At 41.2% G+C, this 17,987-nt stretch overlaps 2 protein-coding genes across 11 annotated transcripts in view; one reads left to right on the top strand and one right to left on the bottom strand.

The window, feature by feature from the left end:
- HOOK1 (hook microtubule tethering protein 1) overlaps nt 1-11,719 on the top strand; it is a 35,330-nt gene extending 23,611 nt beyond the window's left edge. For all 9 annotated transcript variants that reach the window (XM_071750008.1, XM_071750003.1, XM_071750007.1 and 6 more), the window contains 12 exons: nt 904-1,105; nt 1,696-1,806; nt 2,074-2,161; nt 2,245-2,305; nt 2,908-3,048; nt 3,656-3,743; nt 4,239-4,273; nt 4,858-4,940; nt 5,394-5,494; nt 5,859-5,960; nt 7,062-7,130; nt 8,178-11,719. In XM_071750008.1, coding sequence (XP_071606109.1) covers nt 904-1,105; nt 1,696-1,806; nt 2,074-2,161; nt 2,245-2,305; nt 2,908-3,048; nt 3,656-3,743; nt 4,239-4,273; nt 4,858-4,940; nt 5,394-5,494; nt 5,859-5,960; nt 7,062-7,130; nt 8,178-8,336 — 1,240 coding nt within the window. In that variant the 3' untranslated portion in view covers nt 8,337-11,719. The remainder of the gene's footprint in view (nt 1-903; nt 1,106-1,695; nt 1,807-2,073; nt 2,162-2,244; nt 2,306-2,907; nt 3,049-3,655; nt 3,744-4,238; nt 4,274-4,857; nt 4,941-5,393; nt 5,495-5,858; nt 5,961-7,061; nt 7,131-8,177) is intronic.
- On the bottom strand, nt 11,350-17,930 carry LOC139798870 (cytochrome P450 2J4-like). 2 transcript variants are annotated; one of them, XM_071750013.1, is made up of 10 exons: nt 17,717-17,930; nt 17,061-17,352; nt 16,367-16,529; nt 16,065-16,214; nt 15,585-15,745; nt 15,243-15,419; nt 14,837-14,972; nt 14,397-14,584; nt 13,969-14,107; nt 11,350-13,485 (listed from the first exon to the last, which is right to left on the bottom strand). In XM_071750013.1, the coding sequence occupies exons 2-10, from the start codon at nt 17,247-17,249 to the stop codon at nt 13,310-13,312; spliced, it is 1,479 nt and encodes a 492-aa protein (XP_071606114.1). In that variant the 5' UTR covers nt 17,250-17,352; nt 17,717-17,930; the 3' UTR covers nt 11,350-13,309. The 2 variants fall into 2 exon arrangements, with proteins under 2 accessions (XP_071606114.1, XP_071606116.1); XM_071750015.1 differs by lacking the exon at nt 17,717-17,930 and adding an exon at nt 17,543-17,582 and having other exon boundaries at nt 17,061-17,354.
- Between the last annotated feature and the right edge of the window lie 57 nt (nt 17,931-17,987).

Below are 17,987 nucleotides of genomic sequence, written 5' to 3'. Positions count from 1 at the left end.
AGCTAGAACTTGAATATAACTTTTGATGTCAGCATTGTAGGGGAGATTTAGATTAGTGACACGATCAACATAATAAAGATGGAATACACAATAACCTTGATGAGAACAAAATTCTGGTTGGTGTAAACTAAACTAAATACCAGACCACCCAAGAAATATTCAAAGCAAGTCATGTTGCAAAAGAAGATCTGCTATTAATAAAATAACATGAATAAAACATGGAAAGAAAAGTGGTTCAGGTGTTTCACTTATAATGGTTCTTAAATAGCATCTGAAATAAACCTTAACTATAGATTTTCTTCCATAATTTTCTTGGATTAGCTTCTAGTGGTATGAGATGGCAGATATTAAACCAAGGTATTAACATGATGTATTTATGATCCAAATATTTTCTTACCACATAGATCTTTGTTGCTGATCAGGTGGTCATTCTTGATCCCATCTGCTAATGATCATGATCATAGTGCAATTACATTCTAATTGTGTATAACCCCACAAATGAGGTGGGGTTACACACACCCATCTGCCTGTTGTTCCTCACCAGGTACAAGTGCTGTCAGGTGACTCTCTAGGACAGGATGTTGTTGGTGCACTTACACTGTTCCCTAGAGAATTCCCTAGAGATATTTGACCTGCTCACCTTTGCTTGTATTTCTGGCAATCAAATGTCAGCCTTCCTCCCATTTACCTGACATTACCACAGGGGGTTTCAGAAGCAATCTGTGCTTAATGCAAGTTTGCACTGATTATACAATTAAAAAGAAAATGTAGGATGTAACTCTCCTGTTAGGCTGTTGCATCTCCCTTTGAAAATAGGTTGAATGTGAACAAAAGCAGAAGTTGACTTTTTTTTTATAATCTTTTGGGAAAAGAGGCTCTCCTAATTCCTCTTTGTACTTTAAGGGCCACTGCAGACAAGGCCAGTAAGCTGGAATCCACTGTGGAAGTCTATCGGAAGAAGCTGCAGGACCTGAATGACTTCCGCAGGCAGGTGAAATCCCTGCAGGAAACCAACATGATGTACATGCACAACACAGTCAGTCTGGAAGATGAACTGAAGAAAGCCAATGCAGCACGTGCCCAGCTAGAAACCTACAAAAAACAGGCAAGGCTGCACCTAGACTTCAGATGGTGCTTTTTCCTTAGATAACACCTAAATAAAATTAATTATGTTTCAACGAAAGAAAGTGAACAGCTTAATTTAACAGCCTGTGAACTTCACCTGTGTTAACCTTATTCACGAAAACTCTTTTTCATGCTCTGCTTTCTGTTTTTCCTGTTAATTAAACTGTCAAGCTGAGGTGTAGTTGCTCTCTCAAATGATTGGCTGTCCCTGTTTGCAGGCTTGTCTTCTTTAAGTGAGGTAATTTGTGTGCCTGGGAGAGATAGTTCAGCTATTAGTAAGATCACTTGTGTGTAATAGTCTTAACTTTCTTCACAGCAGTAAATTTTAAACTGACAAAGTTTTATTTCAGTTTCACTTATTTCTGCAGTAATTAGGACATGCAAGAGGTAAACATTTAAAAAAAAAAGAAAGGCAAACCAAAAATTAAAACCTAAAAAAACCCCAACCATGCTGCCATCCCATCTTCCATCCCCCAAGCTTGAACAGGGCAGAAGTGAGGGTTTTAACGTAGCTTTTATAGGTTACATCATGCAACATTCATGGGCTGAATGTAGTAATTTCCTAAATAGGTCCAGGAGCTTCATAACAAACTGTCTGAAGAATCCAAGAGAGCTGATAAGCTTGCATTTGAAATGAAGCGTCTTGAAGAAAAACATGAGGCTTTAATCAAAGAAAAAGAGGTAAGACTTTTGAACAAAAATTTATTTGAAGACCTAATAAATGTCTTCAGAATGCTCTACTTGAGAAAAACCTTCCCAGAAGGAGTGCTACCATAAAAATGAAGTTTAGTAGCTTATGTGTATATATATATGTGTATATGTATACACATATAAATCATAAAATATGTCTTAAAATGTGTATGTGTGGCAGTATTATTTCTCATTACTATTTTTAAGTCCTAAAGTGGTGCAGAAGGAATTAACTCCACTTCAAATATATCTCCTTAGAGACTGATAGTTCAGTGTGATGCATTAAAAGAGACAAATGAAGAGCTCCGGTATTCACAGATGCAGCAGGATCACCTGAGCCAAACAGGTATTGCTGTCTCTTCAGAGGCTCTTGTGTGTTTATTACTTATCCTTTAAGTTGATTAAATTTAGCACCCCGTGCAATTTCAGGTGCATCTCGTGATAAAAGCCATGAGAATCTTGCTGCTGAAATTCTGCCAGTGGAATACAGGTAGGACAAGTTTGAGGTTGTTCTGGGATTTTCATTGGGGGTGGCAGAATATTGTCCCTGTGAAAGCTCAGTGTTACTGGCAGCGTGACACTGTATCCCACTTGCTTTACTTCCATGATGCTTGTCTGGCCTCTCATGTAGTTGTTAGTAATTATTTCCCCATAGTATAATTACTTTCCATTCCTTTTAAAAGCAAACCAGATTGCTGTATGTAAAGTTTGGCTTGAAACACCCTCTTCAAGGAGCAAAACAATTCTTTGCCTTGCCACTGGCAGAATAAGTAAATAATATACAGAAAGAAAAAAAAAAACAAACCCAAACCAAGCAGCTAAAAGCAGCTGATGTTACTAATGAAGTCTGCCAGTGTAAACATAAAGGCACAATGCAATCAGCATTTAGAATGACTTATTTCAAAAACCTTGTGCTGTTTAAAAATTCTAAGTTACTTTTTAATAAAAAATCACATTGTTACTCTGAACTGTCTCCTTAAGCAGAACTTGTTTTGCTCATTTAAGGTTGGGGGAGTGAACAGAAATACTGATGCCTGCTCTTAGTCCCCTTTTTCTTAATTAACTGTGACTTTGTTGTTGTTTTTCCTTTAGAGAAATGTTTATCCGGCTGCAGCATGAGAATAAGATGCTTCTGTTACAACAGGAGGGATCAGAAAATGAACGGATTGCAAACCTCCAGGAACAGCTGGAGCAAAAGCATCGGGCAGTGAATGAACTAGAAACTGAGAAAAGGTAATGGTAATGGCTGAAGCAGCATCTTAAAGTACAGCAAAAAGTGATTTCTGTGCCTTCAGAGCACCCTTATGACTTGCATCCTTATGTGGCACTGTGCAAGAAGCCCATTATCTTTTTTCTTTCACCACTGTGATCATTAACAAAGGGCTATGAAGCAAACAAGAAGGAAAGTGCCTTAAAGTCATGTTGAAGAATGTGGTAGATCTGTGTGTAGCATATTGTGAGGAAAGTGTTGCTATTGGATGCTCTTGGTCCTGAGTGACTCTTGGCAGACTCAGTGGATGTAAACTCTAGAACTTCATGTTGTAACACTGGGATGTGGTCTGATTTTATCATTTAATGAATGCTAAAAGTGGTTTACTAGGATATGAGAATATTAGGTAGTTAAATATTGAGAATACTTAAAATTATTCTAGGTCTTGCATTATAACACAGTTTAATAAAGCTGCCATATGTTTGTTTCAGCAGAAGTTCAAGTCAGACTAAAAGTATCTGGAACTTCTTTGTGGCTTAAGTCCTGCTGGCTCCTCTAGAAAATTATAACCCAGACATGAAACAGAAATGTGATCTATTTAGATGGATAATAACTGTCTTTTCTTAAAAGGCTAAATGAGGAACGTATTGGGGAGTTACAGCAGCAGATTGAAGATCTGCAGAAAACTTTACAGGAGCAGGGATCCAAGACTGAAGGAGTAAGTGAAAGTTCAGACTTAACCTTGAAAACATTTTGCCAGTTTTGTTTAAAATCCTTCAGTGGAATATCAAGCTGTTTATTTAGATATGCCAGGGCATTCAGAGCAGATCAGTGAAGTTTCTATAGTATGAGAATCCACACAGCCCTGCACCAACTGCATTTCAATTGAAAAACTCATGTTTTCTGTCATCCCTTCCCCTGGCCTTCTTTAAGGAACTGTAACTTATTTATACCTTCTCCTTTACTTTTAAAAGTCTCTAGTTTTATCATTAAATGGTGCTATAGTGAGAGCTCAAAAGAAAAAAGATGCTGGAGTTGGTATTAAAAATACGAATGCAGTTACAGAAATGTATGAAAAAATGCAGCTTTCTTAGGATTTGTTTTGACTTATTTAGGTGTGCTAACTATTGTTGGCTGCTTTGCAAGAGCACTTCAACCTTTCCTGGCATGAAAGACTGAAATATAACTAAATTTTAACTCTTTCCTTTTATAGTCTAGCAACCTGAAGCAGAAGTTGGCAGCACATATGTAAGTAAGGCACATGCATCCCCAACAGCTGATTATGCTAAATCATTTGAGTGCTGTAGCACAGAAACTCTCACTCTTTGTTGGAGATGTCTTGGTTTTCTAAGCCACTGATTTGAGAATCATGCACAGAGTGAGCTAAATATTAACATTCTAGTTTTGTCTACACTGATCATGATGAACTTGTAATGCTTGTATCCACTTTTCCTTTATCACCAGAAGCATTTTAACTGTTCTGTTTCTACAGCAGACTGCTAAAACCATCACTTTTACTGAACTCAAAACATTTAATTCTTCGGAAATGCTTCCATCCTTTCACCAGATGTAGTTTCTGCTAAGGAGATGCTGAAAGGGTTTTCTGTTCAATTTCTTTTTTCTTTCTGGTTTTAGCTGAAATGAGGCTCCATTCAGAAGTCACATCTTTTATTGTTCTTCAAAAATACACACTAAAATTTTGATTTAAACTCAAAAGAATTGCCAGAGTTTAAAACAGGTGCTTAAAGACTTCCACTATCAAATTTCAGCTCTTGATAGTATGCATGGAATTATTTGTGAGTTTAATCCTTAGCCCAGCCTTGCATTCTTAGGGAAAAGCTGAATGAAGTTCATGATGAGTTACAGAAGAAAGAGGCTGATCTTGCAGAACTCCAGCCTGATGTTAGTCAGAACCGTAAGTTGGTTTGTCTGGGTTTTTGGTTTTTTTTTTCGGTTGGTTGGTTGGGTTTTTTGGGGGGGATGGGTGGGATGGGGAGGGGAGATGTTTTGGGTTTTTTATGGGGCTATGTTCATTTTTTTAAAAAATTATTTTCGTAGCCTCTGCTTGCCTGGACAAGGCTTTCTGCCACAGATTAGCTTGACACTTGAAATTAGGGTGGAGGGGAGGATTTTTTGCACAGGGTGGTAGGCAGGGAGTTCATGGGGGCTTGGAGTTACCAAACAATACTCTGCAAACTGGGAATTCAGGGAAAGGTGGGACCTTAAGGTACAACTGAAACAAAAGTAAGAACTTAGGAAGTTGAGTACTACCTAAAAAGCTTATTTTCCTGTGCGTGTTAAATCAAAAAGTCTTGAAGGTCCTGTGTCTATTTTTATTTTTTATGTCTTTGATAATTTCTGTAAATAGCCCAGAAGATTGGAGAGCTGGAAGCAGCTTTGCGAAAAAAAGATGAGGATATGAAAGCAATGGAGGAAAGATATAAAATGTACCTTGAGAAGGCAAGAAATGTGAGTGCCATGTTTCTGAACATGTGTTCCACCCTCATAAACTGTTAAATAGATTTGATTTCTGCCATGCCATGGGGGCATCATAACTACAATTATTAGCTACGTGTTGCATTTTTAGGCAAACTGCTCAATTGCAGCCAGCTAAGTGCATGAGAGAATGGGGTTTAAGCTAAAAACATAAAATAGATTCTCGATTGCTTTGTACCCTTTGATACCTCCTGTTGTACAGTGTAAGAGCCTGTTTCTCATCAGTATTGCCTGGTGAGTCCTGAGCCTGTTTTGATATTTCTCTTGTGAGCAGATGAGATGCAGAGCTCTTGAGAGTCAAACCTCACTTTTAATCCTTTTGTTTTGCCTTGTACAGGTGATCAAAACCTTAGACCCCAAGCTAAATCCAGCATCAGCAGAAATTATGCTGCTCAGGAAACAGTTAATGGAGAAAGACAAAAAAATTGAAGCACTTGAGGTAAAAATTTATATATATTTAATAATGACTTATTTAATAAGTTCTGCTGTCTGATATTAGACTCTCCAGTTACTGTTTCCTAATGATCCACTACCCGTGTATTCAGTTAGCAGCTGCACAGACCATCAAGCCTAGAGAGTTTGTTTGACTTAATTAACCTTGTACCCTAGTGTAAGTCATTCAGACCAGTTTACTTTTCACCAGTGTTTTTTTAATGTAAAACTAAATCACTGATTTGGATTCTTTTTAAACTCTCTGAAAAGCTGGAAGTGAAATGCTTTGTAAGCCTAATATTTCTGCCAGGAACTTGTGCAGAGCTGCAGAGCCTGGACTTTTTCAGTGATTGATATGTAACATAGATGGATGAAGGAGTAGGTGTTGGGCTGGTGACTTGTTTCATTCACTACATCTCTGGCACCAGTGATTTAATGTACTGGAGTTCTTGTAACCGTATAGAAAAGCAAAATGTGGTAATTCAGTAAAATCTGCTTGGCTGAAATCCTGAAAGGATTATTGACAAGAATCTAGGGACCAAAAAATACTTCCACATTCAGTTATAAAGCAGTTTTGATGGGAATGATAAAGAACAGTTACCTGAGCAAATACAGAATTCCTCAGCACTAGTTAGTGGGTTGAAAGGTCTGACTTTAAAACTTCTGTGACTCCAGATTTTTTTTATGTGTTTGTGCAAGGTCAGTGTGCAATGTAACAGCAATTCAGTAACATCATAAGAATACTCAGCTATTGGAGGTACATTTTTGTCTTTGACTTTCAGGTAAAAAAATTACTGAATTCTTTGTAGACCTGATGCATCCCAGATTTTCATGCATTTTCCCCCACAGACCCTCAAAGTATGTTTGAAGTTGAATTGCATCTTGCCTAAAGATGAGCCTCTGGAATTTGTCTCTAACTTCTAATTTGTCTCTAACTCTAAATAGCTATTTAAATGAGATGTTTATTTACACTAATAAGCCTTCTAGTTATTCTGCATATTTAAGCATTTCTGCTGCATGTGTTTATTTCACTCACTGGTTTACAGTAAATTTATGCAGATGATTTTTGTGTTTTAATTGAGATTGTTTTCTTACTGTCTGCTTGCAGGATGAATACAAACTCGCGAAGTTACGTGATTATGAGGAAAAGCTAATTGTAACTGCTTGGTATAACAAGGTGGGTCAAAAGTTCATTTGTTGGTATCTCAGAAATCAGAAAAACACATTTACCTAAATGTGACAGTTACATGACAGTGTTTTGGTTTTTCTTTTTAGATTATAAGCTGGTGCTTTGGAGACAAAGCCAGTAGTGCAGCTTCTTATGGCAGAGAAATCAAACTTACAGATTAGCAAGGTCTCGTGTCTAAATCCAGGGAGCTAAGTAAAGGAGCAAAGCCTGAAAGCTCTCATCTAAAATGAGAGCACTCTTACACTTGACTTCAAGCCAGAATGCAAATGTGAGTGAATTCTAGCTGGAATTCCCAATCATTTTGAAGTAACTTAGGAAATACCAGCATCAATATTTTTGATAGCACTGTAAAGGGAAAAGAGGATTTTGTAAAATTATTGTGTTAGATGTTTTCTGCTCATCTTCTGGTCTTTGGAACACAAGACTGAATTTGGCATAGGCAATAAGTTCTGTGTTACTAATGTATTATTTGCTGCTACAAGCATCCACTGGAATTCAGCAGGCTAAGTTCCTGAATGTTCAATAACATTTGTTGCTGAAGTTTTTGGACTTGAGACAAAGGAAATCAGTGGTTCAAAAGGTTTCCAGATCCCTGCTTTAGATGTTCAGTTTTTTACAAAGTATTTGTGGAGTAAACCTGAGCCACCTTCTTATTGCACATCAAAAGTTGTTTGAACATTTGACACTAGATTGCTGTGAAAACTACTGGAGAAAATTGTTCACATGAAAAAAAGAGAAACATAATAGAGTTGCATAAAACTGTAAGGGGAAATCCAAGAAGGAAGGTAAAGCTGAATGGCCTACCTAATAAGGGATAATTTTGCAATAAGCTAAACTTAACACATGCTATATGGACGTGAATGACTCTTGTTTTCTTCAGCCTTGGTTCATACCTTTCATAGCAGAAAGAGGGTATATAAGTAACAGAGCCAAAAAAATTCTGCATGGCTAAGTAAGCATGAACTTTGTGTGTGAAAGTGGGCCAATTTCTTTCTTCTGTTTTTGCTGTGGTGTAAATGTTTAACCTCTTTGCAGAGCCTGACTCTTCAGAAGCTGGGTATGGAAGCAAGGCTGGTTGGCAGCAGTGGTGCCTGCAAAGATGGTCCCGGACGCTCGTTCCTGGCGCAGCAGCGTCACGTCACCAGCACCAGGAGGAATCTCACTGTCAAAGTACCCGGTGCAACATCTGAGTAAAGCACAAGGACCATGAGGAAAACCTCTATGCTAAAGTGTCCTTAAATGTTTTACAGCTTCCACTTTAACTGCTTCATGAAAGAGGAGGTTAGAACGGTGGGCAACTGTGAATTCAACATCAGAACCTATCCAGAAGTTGTTGGTCAGAGGTGCATCTAGCAGTAGCACGTAGTTTTCCAAGTAAAAGTAGATTTAATAAGTGCAGTATGTATTTATAAGCACAACTGAAAAAATTTATATTTCCTTTCAGAATATATTGTAAATATAAAAATTGGCATTCTATATTTAAAACTATTTAATGGGTTTGGGCTAGAAAGTCGACTTTTATAGTGGGAAGATATTATGCAAAAATGTACTTCAGGAAACTGGCAATATTGGGCATTTTTCTGGGTTCTTCTAGAAATACATTTAAAAGATTGGTACCATGTTTTAAAAACATACTTTTTCAAACTATGAAGTACAATTTTAAAAGCGAGAAGATATTTGCATTTATAGAAAAGGAAAAAAAAAGTTGCAGTACCAGTTGACTTGTTCTGTAAGAGAAGACAGGATTTTTTTTGTCATCTCAAGTGAGAAGCAGAATTGCTCAGTTTATTTAAAAAAAGATAAGGTTTTGAGTATATACATTAAGGAAAACCTGTCTTTAAGATGTTGAATTCAGTAAAGCCAAATAAGCTGTCTTTTCCCATGTCAGAAAAAAGCTATAAGTCAAAATAGTTCAAAAGTCTGGGCTATGTTTTAAAAGTCTGGCATATTGGTACACTGCATTTACAGATGGGAAGGGATGTAGGTGGGAAGGAGCTCCATTTATTTCCAGCTATTTATAAAAACCCTCTGCACAGAAATTAATTTTCCTCTTTTTTAAAACATAGTTTCATTTCAGTTTTTCCAAGCTAACCATGCTAGGCAAATGAATGAAAGATAGCTTTGCTAGTTGTTGGCAGTGAAGGTTGTTGGCAAGAAGTCCATGAACTAATAGTAGTTTTGTAGTGTCTAGATTGAAAAAAAAGATTAAATGGGGATACCTGAAATTTATGTGTGGGAAGTTTTTATCTTACACAACATCTGTATCACTTTATTTACCAAATGTCTCACTTTTGTAGTGAACTTGTTAATGTTTGTTCTTCTTTGCAAACTGCCTAGAATAAATTCAGGATACCCATAAAATTGCACCAGCCCTTAAAGTAAAATTAATACACTTAAACTAAGTATTTGAAGGTGCTGTACCATTCTGTGATCTAATATAAAATTCAGCCATATGTTTGGATGAATGCATATGTCTGTCTGGACCATAAAGACCATCTTTGATTTCAGAGCAGGGTTCAGCTTTACAGAATTATGCAGTCTGGAATTAAGAAATTTGAGTAGTTTTCCATTTTCATGCCCCTCAGGATGTTTTGTTCTTTGATTTCTTCCTTCCCCTGCATCTTAAATTCTTTGTTGGGCATTGCAAGCAATGCTACAGAAAAGGGAAGTATTCATCTTTAATACTTAGTGTTGCTTCTTTGTTGTGGTGGTGGTTTTACAGTGCTATACATTTAGGCATTCAATAGAGATTTGCAAAATTTTTGTCTGCACAAGGCATTGTTTAAAAGACAGTTATCATGCTAAATGGGGTATGAGCAGAGAATATGTCAGACAAAATTGTCTGTCAGGTTGTGTTCTTCAGGATTCTATGCTTCTTTGTACTACCTCTTGGGTTTTGAAGTCTTTTATTGCTGCAGTGATATTATTAGGGTTTGTATTTTTAAGATAATATTGTTTGTGTAATCTGCTAGTGGTGTGGGAGGTGGTGGTGAGCAGTGGAACAGGAGATGAAGTCTTAGCAAGACTTAGATTTCTGAAGCCTGGTACTTAGGTGTGTTCTAGTGAAATGTGAAATTGTCACTGATGGTGTTGGATGGGTCTCTTAACTCTTGTTCTTTACAGCATGGAAACTTTCATGGACATCTTTCAAATACTCATCTAGTTTATAGGCTTGATGCATTTGTTGTACTTTGCACAGTAGTAGAGCAGTGTCAGTAGTCCTAACAGGTGCTGAGTAGTGAAAAGCTTGGAGCAGATGTCTGTGATGTGCACTTCTCAAAACTGCAGACCCTGGGACCAAAAATGACCAAGAACCTCCCTATCATTTAATTGGAAGTTTGTCTTCCAACTGGTAATGGAGGAGTTTAAATATGGAACCAGAGACAGGGATCAGCCTTTCTCAGGACAAGGTTGTCCCCAGTAGTATTGTTGGGGTTGCAAAAAAGAATCTTTTCTTTCAGGTATTAGATGAAATGTTACTAATTTTGACTTTTCCAAAATGTTAAACATTAAGCCTGTGACTATAACTGAAGTATTTCTTTGGGATTGAGAACCTGTTCAGGAACAGCTGTTTTATAACTGGTTAAACTTGGATTATGTCCTATGAATGAGGAACTGAGCTGCAGAAACAAGTATTTGATGCTAAGCCACGATGTTGCATTCACTTCAGCTCCTCTGGCTGTGCAGAAAGGATCATTAAAATACAAATATCATTTTAATGTTAACTTCATTCACGCCAAATAAAAAAAGTTACCAGTAGCATTGCTGTGTTAGAGCTGAGTTCTACACACCACAGAGCAGCAGAACACTGGTAGTGCAATGGTCTTTGATGCAATGTACACCACTGCTGAGCCACAGTTAAGAACAGATTCAAAGAACATGATGAAATCATTGAATATTCTGCATTATTAGTAACTTTAGCCAGTTTCCAGTAAAACAGGTAATACAGATCCAAAGAAACAAACTTGTGTTCTGATTGACATATCATTTGTTAATATTTTTATATGTTAAGAATAGCCACTATGAAAGAGAAGTATTTTGTAGCAATAATACAAATTTTGGACTAGTAGGTTCTTTTACTCTAGGTGAATCAGGCAGCAGTTTTGAGAAGATTCTTTTGCAACGACTGTATTATAATGGAATAAGAAATGTTCACTGAAAATAAATTTTCACCTGATTTTTTGTTTGTTAAATATATATATATATATATATATATATATATATGGGTATTCTATTTTCTACAATACACACTTACTTAGAAATAAGTAATATAAGCAATACTGATGTTTTATTTAGGTAGCCATAAATTGTTTAGGTATTAGGAAATGAAAACAATTGTTTAAGAGTTGGTAAAGTCTAGTAAAGTAATTTTACTAACTTTTGGGTTTTTTCCCTTCCTCTGACTAGTGAAGCTAGAGTTGAGGTTTTCAGTATATCAGTGTCTACAAATTCTGTTTAAAACAAATGTAAACACTGTATTGCATAGAACTTGAAAAATTGCACTAATTTTTAAACTTTTGGTTTTATTTTCTTTGGAAAGAATTATTTTATATTCACATAAAGAATTTTAAAATTAATTCTTTGGTGTCTTTATTCCAAGCAAGATATTTAATGGTCCCTGGGTTACGTTTTATGTTTTATCCATGTTTCTGGGATGCATACAGACAGAGTCTGCATGTTGATATAATTACACCATCTAAAATGCCTTGGTACAGAGAATATACTTAGAGAAGAAGAAAATGCAGGTCAAAAGAAGAGGATTCAAAACCTACCTGGACATTAATACTTACATGAAAACAGATGCTTTTAATTCCTTCAGATTACATAATTCTCAGAAGAGATGATGGGGAAAAAATTGCTTCCTCTAGGAATATGCACACACAAAAAGTACTCCAGGAAAAATTGAAAATGAGCAAGACAAGACTGATTTCTCCTTGCTTCCTCAACAGGTGAGCAGGAGCTGGAGGTGTGTGTGTTACCTGTTACCTTCCTGTCAGGCAGCCTGAGTCCTGCACCCAGAGCTGCAGCTTCTTGCCCACGGGAGCCTGTCCAGAATTCTGTGGTGTGACTGCTACTGGGCTGGTGCATTTACTGGTGTAACCATCACTTGTCAGGCTTGGAACTGTTTTACCTTCCTTGTGATGGTTGAAAATAAGAGGATTTTGTTGCTGTTTTTTTCCCAAGGTTCCCATCTATTCATTAGACTCTGAGTGCAGGAGGCTTGGCCTTGCATCCTGTGTGTTGGAGCTCACCCCTCTGCCCATCAGGCACACCCAGCACCCTGTGATGCTGGGCAGGTAAATGGGGAGCATTTAGCACATTCTGGGAGGCAGGACCCACAATTCCATAGCTACAAATACAAATGTTTTACAGAGAGCTCTGTCAGAGTGGAGAGCACCCCCTGAGCTCTGTGTGGGTGTCACAGTCTCTGTGACACTGCTGTGTCATTAAGTTTCATCAGCTCTACAGGAACTGCTGTTGCTGTTTCAGTACCAACCTCTCTGCTACTGAAGAGCAAGGCTGCAGGGACCTGGATGGAGAATTGTGCAGCTTCCTTTGCACAGGTGGGCAAAGCCCCCTGCCACAAAATGCAGGGCACAGCTGAAGAATTTTCCAGGACTGGAAAGTGCCTGTCTTGGTCTTCACTTTGCAGAAAGCTTCATGACAAAAATGGTTTGGAAAGGATTTATTGATGCATGCAAAAGAGATGTTCTCAGAACTTTAACAAATTATTTACCAAGGAAAACAAAATTAAAAAAGAGCTGTCAGTAGCTCCCTGAATTAAAGCTCTGAAGCAAGGGCTGGTACTGCCCAGTGCACAGCCACAGCCTGAACACTGCAGTCTCTACAGTGTTGCTCATTTTCTTGCCACTGTGCAGCACAGCCATCTGGCATAAGATTGGGAAAGCCTCAAGCCTCCTTGATGTACAGTGCATACTGTGAGCCTAACAGTGCCCTGGCAGATCCCTTTCTCATGGGAGGCAGAGAGCAAGGTCAGCTTGTAAAAGAAATTATTTTGCTGTTGCTGTAAATAATCAAAGAAATGACCCAGCCTCTGGCACAAACCAGGTCGTTGTCACCACCACCCAGGGGAGTGGCCAAGGGCTCATTCTGTACATCCCTGCCAGAGGGATGTTTTTCCCTTGGGGACAGTGGCCATGGCTTCCCTAACGAGGCACTGCACAGATTTTGTAGGGCTGTGGGGCCGCCGTCATGCCCAGCTTGGGCTGGAGGCTGAGGGTGGTGCCTGGGGGTGCCTGGAAGGTGAATTTCTGGAGCAGAGAGGTGAAGAAGAGGAAGAGCTCAGAGCGGGCCAGCACTTCACCCAGGCAGGCACGTTTCCCTGTGGAGACAGTCACCCGTGGCATCCTCAGCACTTGCTGGCTGCCCACCTGCTTTTGCTAACAAAAAACCCCCCTTTCTGCCTGCAGGCGTGTGCTGCTGGTGTGGGGAACAGGGCTGCTAAAAGCCCTGAGCAATCCCTTGGGGTATGCCTCATGGTGAAAACAGTAGAACCCCTCGTGACCTCAGACATGTGGGACCTGGAGCAAGGAACAGCCTTGGCTAGGGCATTCCTAGAAGCTCTGGATTTTTTACTTTTATTTATCCTCATCTTTCTTCTGCAGATGTGAAGAAGGACAAACAAGGGATAAGAGTGTGGCTGCATACTTTGGGGTGGCCACATGAGCACTGCTTGAGCAGTACCTCTCAGGGCACAGCAAACATCTGCCCTTTCCATCACTGTTTTCCTCTGCGACTCCCTTGTGCAAATGAAAGCCCCATCCCAGTACTTCAGCAAGAAGCACCCAAATCCAGCACATCTTACCTGCAGAAAATGGTATAAAATATTCCCTTTTCAGGAACTGACCATCCTTCAGGAAATGCTCAGGGTTAAAAGTGTCAGGGGTTTCCCACTCATTCTTGTCGAACAGCAGGGAGGTTAAATTTGTAACCACAATAGTGCCCTAAGATGGGAAAAAGGAAAATCAGTTGCACTTCCTGTGTCACTGGCAGAGCTGTAAAACCTGTGTGAGATGGGATCTGAGCCTCCATGGTGTGTGTAGGTGTGGTTTCCTCCAATCATTGTGCTGCAGAACGGGCTGTTGTTTGCATGAGAAAGATCCATGTTCCATAGGAGTGAACTCTGTACAGGGCAGAGACTGTGGCTCTGCCCTCCTGTCTGTGCATGAGGGACATGGCCCAGTGACATCTCTCTGGAGAACTGGGAGCCCCAGTGCTCAGAAGTGGGGTTACCTTTGGTATGCAGTAGCCATCCAAGACCGTGTCCTTCGTTGTCAGCCTTGGCACGTTCAAGGGGATGATGTTGCCTTTCCTCTGCACTTCATGGATGACAGCATTGGTGTAGGGCATGTTGTTCCTGTCCTCCAGCGCCGGCGCCCGCGCCTGCCCGATCACTGCATCAATCTCTGACTGCACACGGGCTGGGGGGACAGAGCAGGGATCAGCCAAGGATCAAGAAAAAAAACAAACCCAAAAAACAACTCTTTAAACAACAAGGGATCACTGATGTGAGGGTCCCCAAAGGAGCGATTTGGGACATCTACCAGTGTTTGTAGGTCTTCTATGTGAGTGCTGGGAGAGTCCCAATTTTTCTGTCTCTTAAATGAACCCTCTCACTCCTCACAAAGCTGAGGGATAAAAGCTTTTGCTAACTGACCTTTTGCTAACTGTACCTTGAATTTCTGGATACGTGGCCATGAACAGCAGCCCCCAGCGGATGGTTGTGGAGGTGGTCTCTGTCCCAGCAAACAGCAGGTCGAGCGTGCATGCCACGAGATTTTCCTCCTGGAAGATGCCCTCGCCATTGTCCTTCACAAAAAGGTGTGTTAGTGCCACATGAACAGGGAGGGCTGCCCTGACAATGGGCCCACTCCTGCCCACAAAGAGTTAACCCCAAGGATTTTGGCAGAAGCTGCTGAGCTCTGCATGTCCAATCTCCTGACGAGGGCCCTGAACCTGACATCCATCATAAGCTCAGGAATGGCCACAGAGGCAGCTCCAGTGGAAGCCTGGGGGTTGTTTCTTGTTCCTCCTGATTTCTAAGCTCTGCTGCAGAAGGGTTTTCTCCACCTTACTAACCTTGTCTATCTCCTCCAGGTAGCTGTCAATGAAATCCCGGCTCTCTGAGGGGTTCCTGTCCTCCTTGTGTTCGTTGATCTTCTCTTGGACAGACTGTTTCATCAACTTGCAGTTTTTTAAAATGGTTTGGTGGGATCCAGGGAAGTAGTTTAGTATGGATGGGAAATGGTTGTACAGCTTTGGACACAAAAAGGAGAAAGGCAAACTGAATAAAGGCCTGAAAAGAGCTCAAGTTACCAAAACTTGAGGAGAAGGCAAACACTACAAGTTTCAAGGTTGTCTCCAAAGAAATAATTATGGCCAAACTGCACACTGCTCATGTTGGTGTCAGCAGAACTCTACCTGGGTCATGATGGCGCCGTGCAGGGTAACTATCTCATCCATCAGCCTCAACAGTCTCTGGAAGTCCTCATCATGGTAGTCAAACCGACTGCCAAAGGTGAGGGAGCAGGTGATGTTTGAAACAGCATTAATGATTTTCAGGTGAGGGTTGAAAGGATTCCCTGGAGAAGGAAAATGGAATGGTCACTTTTACTCCAATTCTCCCAGAAAAAGGGAAGACAAAACAGATGTAAACCATCCAACAACTATGAAATGACTGGAATAAATGGCTCCTGATGCACAGCCTCTTCAATCACCTCAGTCCAGCACACGTGGTGACCCAAAGAGCTGCCCAAGCTTTGGCTGAGCAGCCCCAGCATGGAGCTGGGATGCTGGCAGGCTGCTCCCATGGCTTGCAAGGTGAGAGAGCATGCAGTGAAACTGAAATGGGCCATACTAGTCGCTGCCTTTATCACAGCATCTGTGGGCTGTGGCACTCACCCTGCTCATCCCGAATATCATCCACAAGGAACCGACACTCCTCCTGGATACGCTCCTCCAGGCTCCTCTTCCCCAAGCCAAAGTTTCGGAGTGTGCTCAAGGCAAACCTCCTCTGCTGCTTCCACAGGTGCCCACCGGAGGAGACCAGGCCTGGCAGAAACAAGTGACCATGAGCCAAAGCAGATCCCTCCACCAAGGGGAAAAAGCATCAGGGCTCTGCTTTATTTTCAGCCATCTCAGACCTCTGCAGTGTCAATGCTTTGACCTCACAGCTGAGATACATGTCCTGAGGGATAACTCACCAATGGCGCTGAACATTTCCCTGTTAAGAGGAAATATAGGGCGATCCATGAAGTTTTCCCCCTGGTTTACAAGAACTTCCTTAACCAACCGCATCCCATTTACACACACAACTGTTTGGTTGCCCATCTCCAAGCTGAAAATGTCCCCGTATTTTTCAGTGACCTGGTACAGGAGAGAAATACATAAAGGGAGTTTCATTTGCAGTGAACGTGCCTGTTGGGACAGGGACAGCCCTGTTAAGGGGGAATGGGTGGAAGAAAAGGGGAGCTGAGAGTGGGAGTGTAGGTGGGTTTTTTGCTTAAGCATCTACTTGTCTGGCTATGGTCTTTGGGCTATAAAAGAAGTAAAAGTCTCCAGCTTTGCTTTTTCAGTCCTTTTTTTTCTCCAGCTTTTGTTTCACTCCCCTCCCTAAAGCCCTTCCAGTCCCTGGTCAGACCCTCAAGGCTCTTACAGCTGTGACTGAATCCATGCTGTCATGCTGTGTCCTTTGACTAAAGGACTGTTCCAGTGTGCCTGGGAAACCTTCACCCATGGTGCTACCAACCAAGGGCCAACCTCCTGCCTTCCCTGAGGTGAGATTCCCTGAATCCTCATGGACCACAGGGTTTGGATTAGCCCCATCCCTGCACTGCAAAGATTGCATAGGTACAGCCCCCTCCCTCCCTCCCCCTGCAGTGTCCAGCACCCTCATACCTTCTGTATTGCTTTTAGGGGATTTTTAAAGTTCATCAGGTATGTATGTCCCACGAAGGGGAGGTAGAAGGGAGTGGGAGGGAAGTCCTTTGGCTTTCTGTGCTTCATGTAGTCTGCGACGAGCAGGAAGACCACGAGGAAGACAAAGAGCATCTGGAAGGAGATACTCCCCCAGAGGAAGTGCAGCATGGCTGGACAGTGGGACCCTGCAGGAATGTGTCCTGGAGCCAGGCAGGCAGGGGGAGCTCACCAAACCCCCAGGGCCAGGGAGAGGGGTGATGTCCTGGTGCAGCTGTGGGCACAAACACAAGACAGCATGGAACAGTTTTTGCTGGCCTGGAGCCTGCGTTTGGATTCCTGCTTTCCCAGTTTTCAGCAAGGACTGTTTGATTAAACCTCTTCTGGGTTAACCCCCTTCTTCATTAAACTCAAACATTTCCCTCTGTTCTCGTTAAAAAAAAAGCCAAACTCACACCCACCTCCCACTTCCTGTTCCTGCTCCCACCACTACCTAACGAAGTCCCAGTGCTCCAAATCCTTCTCTAAAGGACAGAAACAAGGACAGATTAAACCCTCCCAGTGCTGTTCCCACAAGCCCCTGGCTTGGTGTGAGCCCCACACTCTCCTCCCCGTGGTGCCCGCCCTGTGCTCCGTACCGGTGTCAGCTTCACGGTTCCGAGGAGGCTCCAGCTGCTCCAAGTGCCTTGTGATTTCCTTGTTTGCAAAAGCTCCTTTGCAAAGAGTCCCAGGCCCAGCCCAGATCAGTGAGGGCAGCCAAGATAACGTTGCACAAGGCTTTCACAACCCTGCGACTGCTTTTGGTTACAGTGCATCTGTGTCATATTGATTGGAAGCCAAGAGCTGTCCTGGATCTCAGGAGGTTTGTCCTGTCTTCTCTGATCTTCACCAGATCTTCACTAAAGAGCA

This window comes from Heliangelus exortis, chromosome 8, assembly GCF_036169615.1.
Source record: "Heliangelus exortis chromosome 8, bHelExo1.hap1, whole genome shotgun sequence".
Classification (NCBI taxonomy): Eukaryota; Metazoa; Chordata; class Aves; order Apodiformes; family Trochilidae; genus Heliangelus; species Heliangelus exortis.
The sequence above is the reverse complement of the archived record's forward strand: the minus strand, read 5'-3'. Positions and strand labels throughout refer to the sequence as shown.

Excerpts from the sequence above, each read along its gene's own strand:
- LOC139798870 (XM_071750013.1), bottom strand. The coding sequence starts at position 17,249 with ATGCTGCACTTCCTCTGGGGGAGTATCTCCTTCCAGATGCTCTTTGTC. Across the intron at positions 15,420-15,584 it reads ACGGCGCCATCATGACCCAG|CTGTACAACCATTTCCCATC; the intron begins GTAGAGTTCTGC and ends TTGTGTCCAAAG. Across the intron at positions 14,108-14,396 it reads ATGGCTACTGCATACCAAAG|GGCACTATTGTGGTTACAAA; the intron begins GTAACCCCACTT and ends TTCCCATCTTAG.